Here is a 10,113-nt window from a genome sequence, read left to right on the forward strand (position 1 = left end):
GGAAAGGGAATTACACCTTAAGTGATGTATTAAAAAGGCAATTCTCAAACATGTTTTTTTTTTTTTGTTTTTTTTTTTAATTTAATTTGAAAATGTAAAGTGCTTCTCTGTGCAGTCCACAGTACTCAGCTCTCCATGGTCCCCCACGTTATAGATACAACATCCATCCAGTATCATGATGAAATAGTGCATTCAGATGTTTCAGTGTAAATACGTTGATGTCGCTCTTGCTACAAATCCTTTCTTGGGTTCAAGAGTACTCAATCAAATATTCAGGATATATTTGATTAGGGTTAAAAATGACAAAGATTTTAGGGTTCATGATATCATCCACACAACTGTCATGATCATTTGCTGAACGGCCATGATCAGGTTTCTGAAAATCACTTTTCCCAAACTTTGACCGTCCAATAATCACCCGGGCCAAAAATATTACTTTGCTTAGCCGGCCTTGTACACCTTGGGGGGCTCCGCCGTACAGTGGCAATGCAGCAGTGTTTCCTCGACTGTACTTGTCTGCATATGCAGCATATTTTGCAAAATATATCCCTAAATGACAGAAAAAATGACAATGTTAGATCAACTTGAAGAACTTAGGTGCACAATGGACAAGCATTACACTCAAAATTATAAATAAATGCATAAAAATGAGTCAATGTCTTGTTACTGCCTCTCTTTCACTCACCTTTTCCAAATAGGTGGGCACCTCTGCCCGCTAATCCAAGGTCAAAGTTGTATGTGCAAATACTGTCCACGTTGCTCTTGTCGGTTCCATGAAACAGCCTTCCTTCTTTAATTTCCTTGACACCTTTAATCCTCATGAACTGCTGCTTCTTCCTTTATATGAAATAAAGCAGACAATTCTGAATACCAACACAGGGAACAGATGTAGCAGAGTAAATGGCACAATTCATGCAAACTCACAGACCTACAAAACATCTCCCACAGGTCTATGTTTTGTATCCTGCTGATTGAGATGATGTTCTGGTTCAACAGCCCATCCTTCTTCACATAATCTGCCACCGTTTGATATTCAGGGGTGAGTTCATTCAGGCGGATTAACTGTAAAAATGAACACGCACAAACAAACAAAAGGGTTTAGTGGAATCATTTTTTACCATAACAGTTTGACTTGCCCATTTGCTGTTTTAATCTGTAGAGACATGTCCAGTTTATTTTGGTCTGAAACATCAATAAAGTGCAAAAAATAAATACATATAGACGTACACACATAGCCAAACACAATGAGCAGCCTCAATCTGACCTTCAGATGAATTTGAAAACATGCTACATGTATAAAATGATCAAACTGTTGGCACACGGGACGTGAATCCAGGACCCTAGCATCTCAAAAGAAGATGACTTACACAGTGAGCCATCTTCACACACCCTCTTACATGACGAGCCAAGAAATTATATGCCAAACTTGGGTATTTTTCTCCGGCTGTCACTTTATCAGATTTTCATGACAAGATGATGCCCAAAACAATTCACGATCACGATATTATCGCAGTATCTATAGAAAAATAGAAAAGAAACGGTCGAAAGAAACGGTCAAATTAATCTTTATTGGCCATTTTGCCTCTTTTTTTTTGGAAATTTAACATGGATTATTTACATGATAGCATCATATGTGCATTACTACTATGATATTAATATTTCATCTTTAAAACATCACGGTTATTGTCAAAACTGGCATATCAGGACACCCCCAGTTCTCACATCATTGTTATGGTTTCAGGTGTATTATCAAATGCCTTGGTGAATTTTGATGCAACATTGAGCCAAATAAAAAATGTGCATACAAGTTTTGAACAGTTGTGCAGTCTGATTTGGGATGCATCCGAGCTGGAGGTTCATCAGCATCTTGTCAAGGGGAGTTTCCAGCAACAGCCCTGCATACAACCACACGCTCTACAATAGAAGGGCAATAAATTCTGTCCTAAAATGTTATGAAAACCTGGATGTTAGCTAAAGAAATCTGGAAAGACAGGAAAGACTGCATAGTGCCAACATCACTGGTGGTAAGTGACTTTGGCACTGAATCAAAGGCAAAAAAAAAAAAAATCAAAAGCCAAGCCTGGACATGTTTTCGTTCCTATAAATAATCAGATAGAAAGCCGTAATAATTATCCACACTGCAATCATGGACTGTGGCTTTTCTTATGGTAGAAAAAACAGTGAAAGAAAACGATGCCTTCAGTAAAATACAGATTGTAAACAGCTTTAAAAGAAGAAAAAAAAAAATCTGATTTTTCAACATCTCTACTGGCAAACGGTCCACAATCCTGAGCTCTCCGTGGCCCTCCAAGTTAAAAATACAAAAACCATTCAGCATCATGATGAAGTAGTTTTGCATTGAGGTGCCATTGGAGAGATGTGTCTGGCCCCTGGGAGTCCAGGGGGAGAAAACAAGGAAACAAATGTTGATTCCTCTATGATTCATGAGTTGCGGGTAAAAACATAATCATGTTATTAAAGCTCTGCCGTCCAGCAGAATTGGCAGGCTGTAATTTTTGTTCATTGAATAGTGGGTGAGGTTTCCAACCCACGTAGTTTGTCACTTTTTCTGTTTTGGTTTTGGAAATCAGGACACTTTTAGCTGAGTAAGATGGAAAGAAAGCATTGGTCCAAGCAATACATAGGCTTTATTATATGATACTATGATATTATAGTTCTAGTTTCTGGCACTGTTTGTTACCTGATATGGCAGCGTGGGATCAACCATTTCCCAAAACACAGGGACAGAAATAAAGCAGCTGCACCTAGAATGGAAGAGTCATTAGTTTCTATTGGACTGACAGCTACTTTCACTTTCATTTCTCAGGAAGGCGAGACTGTATCATTGTTATTGTTATAAACGATTTGATGGAACTATTTATTTTACTGCGTGTTTTACCTTGTTTCAAATAGGTAGGACCGTTTGATTCTTCTTTGTCTCCCTGTTGTAAGGTCAGTCTGTAACATTGCTGAATAAGGAGAGATGAGTAATGTCAACTACAAGATACAAATTCATGATACAACAGACAAATACAGTTACAGTAAAAATTTCTCAAATACCTGCCAAATCTATCTGTTGGCCACCAGTGTCTGTCGCCATCTTTAAAACCCCGTTTGAGTCTGTTTGGTAGCACCTCTCCATGTACTGGCTGATGGCAAGGTTGCCTGTGTCACCCTGCAATTCAGACAAAATGGAGCAGGAGAAAGTTCAAACAGGATGACACAATCTAATACGGAGTGATCTATAGTGATGTTCAAAAAGGCATTTCCAGAGTACCTCAAACCTGTGCCACCTTCCACAGTCGGCCAGGTAGTACCAGCACCATGGTGTATCTGAAGTGTCCATATATTCCACATCGTCACTCGTGTTTCCCCCAGTGTACATTTTCTCTCTACACAGTCAGAAACACACACATACACATATAATGGATCGAATTTCACCAAAGAGAGGTTCGAGAGGATGTCAAGGTGTTAAAGCTGACTTACCTCAATCAGACCTGAACAGGTGGTTCAACTTGTATCTGTGGTGATCAAGTTGCTCATGCCTAATAAGAGTGAAACTTGGTTCACAGCCACACCCCTCTCCCTCAGGTTGGCCAGGTTTCCCCACGTAAGCAGAAATCTGGCACTCTTTCAAATACTGTTAGTAGAACAGAATTTGGTCATCTATATACTTACACAGTGCCATAATTATTATTTCACAAAAATACTTTCTACTAATATTACTTTCATGATAAGCTTTATTATACAATGTGCAAAATACACATACTCACACACACATACACATACACATACACGTGCAGACATACCCACACACAATTCTGCATGACTGAAGACATATGGCTGCTGCTGTTGCACCTATCTCAGTTTACTGTACAAGTTTGTGGTGCAATGCAACAGATTTGCTGGTGCTCCACTCTTGTACTGTTGCACCACCTTGTGGCAAATTTCATACTTTGCATCCTACTATTATTATTTTTTCCCCCCGCAAATTTCAAACTTTCCCTTAAATGAAAGGGAGGAAGTAACCTAATGCAAATCAGTGAATAGAAAGCCAACAGTGAACTCGACAGCTACACGTAACAAAGCATCGTTATAGCGTGGTTACTTTACAGTACTATACATGAGCTGGCCATACAAAATTTCCAGATGAGTTTGCACCAGGGACAAAGTTAAACATCTTTCATCTCCTCAGCAGATCAAAGTTGAGAAGACGGAGAGATGTGAACAGATGGGAGCATTACACTCAGATGATCAGTGTGATGTAATTCAGTGCAATGTTAACTTTGATCTCATGTCCAACTGAAAACCAACTTTGTTCATAATGTAAACACAAAAAAAATTGGCCTCAGTCCTCATCGGTCCTTTTCCAGATTTCCATCAATGTTCATAAAGCACATACAGAACAGTATTGCCCAAGGACCATAGACACACAAGTGAACATGACATTATGACTTTATGTCATTGTGACACAGTTATAGACCCTTTCATTGAAAGGACACAATGTGCATTGATGCATGGTTTAAAAAAAAAGTGGAGAGGTAGAAGCTGTTTTGGTTGAATTAAAAACGTGCTTTCCATGCATACATAACATATTATACTACATACACACAGATGTTTGAGTTGCTAACATTGACAAATCTTGATGCTAAATGGGTGAGCAGGGTAAAGCAGTGGTTTTTGGTCTTGGTCATTTGGGACAATGTCTACATAAGATTAAGGATTGGTACAGAGACCATTTAGGCAGACTGCTATAGCTAGACCCACTGCATTAGACTACTTTGAGCACATGTGTGATACTGTGAATATGAAGAAAGTGCCATGGTGCTAAGTGGTGTAAATGCCAGGACATTGTCTACAAGCTACAGGCTGGGCTGCAAGTACTCCACTCCTAGTTTAATCAACTGTGCACAGATACTCCACAAGCAAGGATGGGTGCTGCATTAAATACAAAATTGCCACGAAGACTGATAAGCCAAATGTATTCTCACATTACCAGAGTGGTTCAGTGTTTGCATGTTTTTCTATCACAAACATCCCAAGCAGTGTGTGAATAATGGGCCTCAGTGTACGACCAACATCTTAGAATATACAGTATATAAAACTGTACACAAACGCTATAATGTCTTCTTGCTTTTCCAGTATTCCTTAAAGGCACTTTAGATGACCCCTGCCTGAGTTAGGCAATGGATACAGCTGAAAGAAAAAACCAAGGTCCATTTAATTATTTCTTTTTCCACTTAATCCAGTCATCTGAATTTGTATCCCGAATCCTTCAGTGTTTGAGGTCCAGCTTCTATAGTTCATATGGTTTTGAGTTCATGAGCTCTTCTTAGGCATCAGTAAAACTCAATCAGATACTCTGGGTAAATCTGATTGCTGTCAAAGATGACATAAATCTTTGGATTGGCCAAATCATCCACGCAACTGTCATAAAAATTGGTGAAGCTGGCATCCTTGGAGGGAGGTCTGCAATACTTCGGGTGACCAACAGTGTATTCCCCAACCAACACTCTGGCCAGAAACATGGTCTTATAAGGAGGCTCGCTGGCAAATATTGGCGGGGCGAGCCCGTGTCTCTGCAAGGTGGTGTTGTGCTTCCCCGTCGTAAGACAGAATTTACTGGAGTATTTGGCGTCCCTTGCAAAATAGCTCCCTGGAGGAGAGAAGTGCAGGGGACATGTTGAAATCCAACCAAAAACACTGAGTTAATCACATGTTGTTACATCACTACACACAAGGATCTCTCTACCTTTGCCGTAGACATCGCCATGACTTCCTGTCAGCCGCCAGTCAAAGTTATACGTGCATATAGCTTGTACGTTGCTGTGGCCTGTGCCATGAAACAACATTCGCTCCTCAATGTCCAGTGTGCGTTTCACTTTTCGTAACTGTGTTTTTTTCCTTTGGGGAGAACCAAGGAATGAAAAGAGTATTGATCAGCCTCTTTCTTAGTTCATGAATATTAACTCCATTCATTGCAAAGAGCTGTGTAGATGTACTCAAAACACCCTGACTATGGTTTTGGATGTTGGAGCAAAATCAATTAATGGTTTTAGGCAAGGTGAGAATATTCTCTCTTTGGTTCGAGTTTTACTTTGCTGTAACAGAGGAAGAGCTTCGTCTGCTGTGGAAACCGGGAAAATAGTACCATTGCTTGCACTTTGCCAAGAAAGGTTTAGATAAACTGGAAATAAAAGTTACTCAAATGAAATCATAATTGCCGAGTTACCTCAGCACAATGTCCCACCCACACCCTCTTCCTTCACAATGAACTTTGAGCAATCCACTCAACATACAACACACAGACAACCTGAAGAAACACTCTACCTGCAGAAGAACTCCCATAAGTCTAGGTTCTGTATCCTCTGGATAGATTTGATTGGATGTCCCATTGTCCGTTCATACAACCTGGCTACTTCTTTAAACTCGTAAGTGTCTCTGCCAAGCTGAATGAGCTGAAATGCAATCACACATGATAAAAATCAAAGCAATCGCAACAACATAAAATACCATCAGAGAAACATCCTTTTGGTCAAGCACAAAAACCAGCAGCCTCTCAAACTGTGTGTTGGAATTTTTAAAAAATTAAATAAATAATGGAAAACCAATAAAATCTTTGCCATCCAAGACTATGACAAAATGTATGTGTCCAGTTTATTAGGTACACATCCCTGTTGTAAATGGAATAAGCAAAATGATGACGCTTCAGTGGGCACGTCATCACCAAAACTGGACAATTGAGAACTGAGTTTTTTCAAATGGAAACATCGAACGAGACAATGTACAATTGTGTTAAGTTCAAGGAACACAATGTACCCTAGAGAACACCATGTGTCAGAAAAATTGTATTGTAAATTAGAGGCTAACTCCGAGGTCCAGTCCCTTGAACCAGCCCTGAGAGTTGACTTGGCACAGTAAATTTCTGTTTCTGTTTGGTAGAAAAAAGCCATTGTATGATATGCATTCACACCCTATAAAGGTGGAGCATGGACTCTCAATATTACTTGGTAACATGAAAGCTAGTTTATTGTTTCACATCTGTGTTTGTGTGCACATCATGCACAAGGCGTTTACCTTTATGCTTGCACGTTACTCAAACGTGTGCACTAGGTGGCACTGTTGCACTCATTGAAACAAGCGGACACACGCTTCCAACACATAGGTTCTAACCTTGAGGACATTGTAACGTCACTATTTTTATAATGCTTCTATAACGCGTCATATAAACACCTACATCGGTGAACCTCCTAAGCTGAACTGCTCCGTCGCGTGTGGTCGTGGATAGATCATGGTGATTGTGCTAGTGCAGTGTTACTTCTGTTCTGCATTGCTACTGGAAGTTCTTCTTACCTCAACCACTTTGATACATAGCAGTGGAGCAACACAAAACATGTTGCTGACATTTTGGTGGTCTACACATCAGCTCCTCTGTTAGCCTTTGCAAGCCTTGTTGATTAGCCCCCCTCGCCCCCATGCATTGCTATGCCAAGTCACTGCGACAGACTGATGCATAAGCATAAATTCAGCTTGATTATGACCCTGAGTTATTATTGACCCTGAGTTCAGCACACAAATTACTTGTGTTTGAAAAATTATACATGGAAATACATTGACCGTGTTACCTGATGGCTGTTGCATAAATGATACTGACACTGTAATTATTTAGTATAATGTAATTCTTTACTGGCGTGGTTATGAGTAAGGGTTTTTGTCAGAGTGGCACTTGGAGTACAAATCACTGTAACTCCAAAGACTCTGCCTGGTCTTCTTATTTACTGTCTTTGCCCACTTGCCCATTCATTTAAGTGTAGTGATCCTCTTCAACTTAACAGTATATTACTACTCTCTGTTCACCCTTTCTACTGTGACTTAGTTTATTCCAGTAGGCTACACAATACCAAGCTCTGAACCCAGTAAACCACCTTCGGGATGAGATACAGTGGGAAATGCAGCAATCGAGTCAGTATGAACCAAAATCCCTGCAGAACAGCTAGGTGCACCTAATTAACTGGAAACTGACACATTGATGCTATGCTGCACACATATTTACATAATAGTTTAACTCACTTGATAGGGCTCATCTGTATTGATTCTCTCCCAGTGACAGGGAACAGGCAAAGCCAAATTATCACAAATAAACCTGAGAAAGTAAGTGAGAGAGAACGGGGTTGTTATTTTGTTCCAGCAATTCTGCAATGAAACACACTGAGCTGAGTTATGTAAATACAGCATGTGCTGTTTAGCAAATGTGTACATAATAGAAATAACTGTATCATAAGATATCCAAAGTATGTGCATGTGCCTGAGGAAGAAATCCTCTTTTCTTCTGACTCCCTCTGCAAGGAGATCAAAAACCAGGGTCAGGCACAAGGCAGCACCCCCTGGAGCTGAGAGTGATTTAGGGTTTTGCCTCAATTTAGCAGGGCATATGCTTGAACCCTGGCCTCCCAGTTACAGGACAGTCTCCCTATTCACAAACCCATCCAGCTGCACGTTACTTTGATTCCAATATCTTTTCTCCTTTCAGAGGAAGCGGTGAAGAGAAAACACAATGGATCTCTGTATGTTTGTGTCAACCAACAATCTCACTGGCATAACTGGCAACATTATGCACAGTTGCGCAATCTTACCTGAAGCCAGTTGCAGAGTGCAGGGAACGCTTTATTGGCCGCTGCTTCCCTGTCGTCACATTTATCTGCCGCATGACTGGCGAGGAATTAAAGAAAGATTAGGCCTACGAGAAGCTGAATATTCATGCACAAGTTCTGAAACAGGATTAGCCTTTACTTAAAACACATTTAGGCTACTCCCTATTCAAGATTCTTCAATCTGAATACTCCGTCTGGTAAAGTGTCTGGTTTATGCAAAAAGGTGCTCTTTGGTGGTACCTGAGAAGTCCAGCCTGTACGTGTACTTGGCTGTGTAGAACTCCATGACGCCGTGCTGGTTTCTGCTGTAACACTGCTCGATCTGAGCACTGGTCACAGAACACGCTGCACTGGGATCAATCTGACACAGAGGTTAGGGGGAAATGAACTCGTCAGCTGTTTGACTGATGAACAAGTGTGATGGGGTGGAAGGATGAATGAGCACACGAGTAATAAGATACAAAACATAGAGCAATAGTCTCCAATTATGAGCCATGGGAGGTCAAGTTAAGCATGCTTTCATTCCAACCAAAGATTGCACTTATTAATTCCTCTGAAAAATCACCTGATAAAGTGCTTGGTTGGAATATAAATATACAGACTCCCTCCCCTCCATTGCATATAATTGGAGACCCCTGATTGTGAGTGTCACAGGGGGAGTGATTGCTGATTTGGGGCAGAATTATTTAATCAAACTGGTAGTCCACTACAGGTGAAGTGATGCTGATGTGTTACCTCAAACATATGCCACACTCCACACTCAGCCAAGTAGAACCAGCACCAGTTAGGCTCTGAGGTGTCCATCTCCTCAATCTCAGACTCCTCCTCTGATGATCTGATGGCTAACATAGCTAAATCTGAAAATAATGAGTGGGGAAAAAGACACAAACAGGCGCACACACTTAGGGAAACTGCAGCTGAAAATGCCAAGGTATGTGGCCGAGGTGATCTTTGGACAACCAAACGTTAAGGAGCTGTATGTCTAACATGGTCGTGAGGATGTTTCACCCTGTAAAGAGTCTAAGCTAAAGTCAAATGAACACAGGAAATGGTTGTGCTGAGAATGCCGGAGCTATGACTACCAGCTGCCGCAGCCGGTGCCTCTGAGCTGTGCGGAAGTCTTACCAGTTTCTCCAGTCTATCGCTAACTGGCTCACTGTCGCTGTGGGAGGATGTCAGTCATACATTATAAACGTAGCACCACAAATCCTAGGCTCAGAGTGACAATGGTTGGCTACATAATAGCAGAGTCTCTGATATGGATTGTTTACTTTCATTTCCGGCTTCGTCACGCACAGTACGTCACCGTGCTTCTGCCACGTGACCGGCCACTCTAGAAATAAGGAGTGAAAGTCAGGCAGGAGCCGTCAGCCAATCACAAGAAGCGAAATTGTGTCTCCCTTTTGCCGCATAATTTAATAAGAAACAGTTGGGTTAAGAGTGACTAGATAAGAAAGTCCAA

General features: G+C 40.9%; 2 protein-coding genes across 2 annotated transcripts; both read right to left on the reverse strand.

The window, feature by feature from the left end:
- Positions 1 to 130: 130 nt before the first annotated feature.
- parp11 (poly(ADP-ribose) polymerase family member 11) lies at positions 131 to 3,581 on the reverse strand. The gene is made up of 8 exons (XM_030045446.1): positions 3,487 to 3,581; positions 3,278 to 3,392; positions 3,061 to 3,175; positions 2,900 to 2,969; positions 2,702 to 2,765; positions 929 to 1,062; positions 686 to 837; positions 131 to 549 (listed from the first exon to the last, which is right to left on the reverse strand). The coding sequence occupies exons 2-8, from the start codon at positions 3,383 to 3,385 to the stop codon at positions 251 to 253; spliced, it is 942 nt and encodes a 313-aa protein (XP_029901306.1). The 5' UTR covers positions 3,386 to 3,392; positions 3,487 to 3,581; the 3' UTR covers positions 131 to 250.
- A 141-nt stretch (positions 3,582 to 3,722) lies between these two features.
- On the reverse strand, positions 3,723 to 9,916 carry LOC115354918 (protein mono-ADP-ribosyltransferase PARP11). Its single transcript, XM_030045445.1, has 8 exons — positions 9,777 to 9,916; positions 9,387 to 9,508; positions 8,892 to 9,012; positions 8,634 to 8,709; positions 8,071 to 8,143; positions 6,331 to 6,458; positions 5,753 to 5,904; positions 3,723 to 5,656 (listed from the first exon to the last, which is right to left on the reverse strand). Exons 2-8 carry the CDS (start codon positions 9,498 to 9,500, stop codon positions 5,340 to 5,342), a joined length of 981 nt encoding a protein of 326 aa, XP_029901305.1. The 5' UTR covers positions 9,501 to 9,508; positions 9,777 to 9,916; the 3' UTR covers positions 3,723 to 5,339.
- Between the last annotated feature and the right edge of the window lie 197 nt (positions 9,917 to 10,113).

This window comes from Myripristis murdjan, chromosome 23 (genome assembly GCF_902150065.1).
Source record: "Myripristis murdjan chromosome 23, fMyrMur1.1, whole genome shotgun sequence".
NCBI classification, from domain to species: Eukaryota; Metazoa; Chordata; class Actinopteri; order Holocentriformes; family Holocentridae; genus Myripristis; species Myripristis murdjan.

Bases quoted from the DNA above. Each gene is read 5' to 3' on its own strand.
- parp11 (XM_030045446.1), bottom strand. From the start codon at position 3,385: ATGTACACTGGGGGAAACACGAGTGACGATGTGGAATATATGGACACT. The intron at 1,063-2,701 runs GTAACAAACAGT...TCATTTTTACAG, and splicing joins ATCCCACGCTGCCATATCAG to TTAATCCGCCTGAATGAACT. The intron at 550-685 runs GTGAGTGAAAGA...TCTGTCATTTAG, and splicing joins TGCCCACCTATTTGGAAAAG to GGATATATTTTGCAAAATAT.
- LOC115354918 (XM_030045445.1), bottom strand. From the start codon at position 9,500: ATGTTAGCCATCAGATCATCAGAGGAGGAGTCTGAGATTGAGGAGATG. The intron at 9,013-9,386 runs GTAACACATCAG...CCTCTGTGTCAG, and splicing joins GAGTGTGGCATATGTTTGAG to ATTGATCCCAGTGCAGCGTG. The intron at 6,459-8,070 runs GTGAGTTAAACT...ATTGCATTTCAG, and splicing joins ATACAGATGAGCCCTATCAA to CTCATTCAGCTTGGCAGAGA.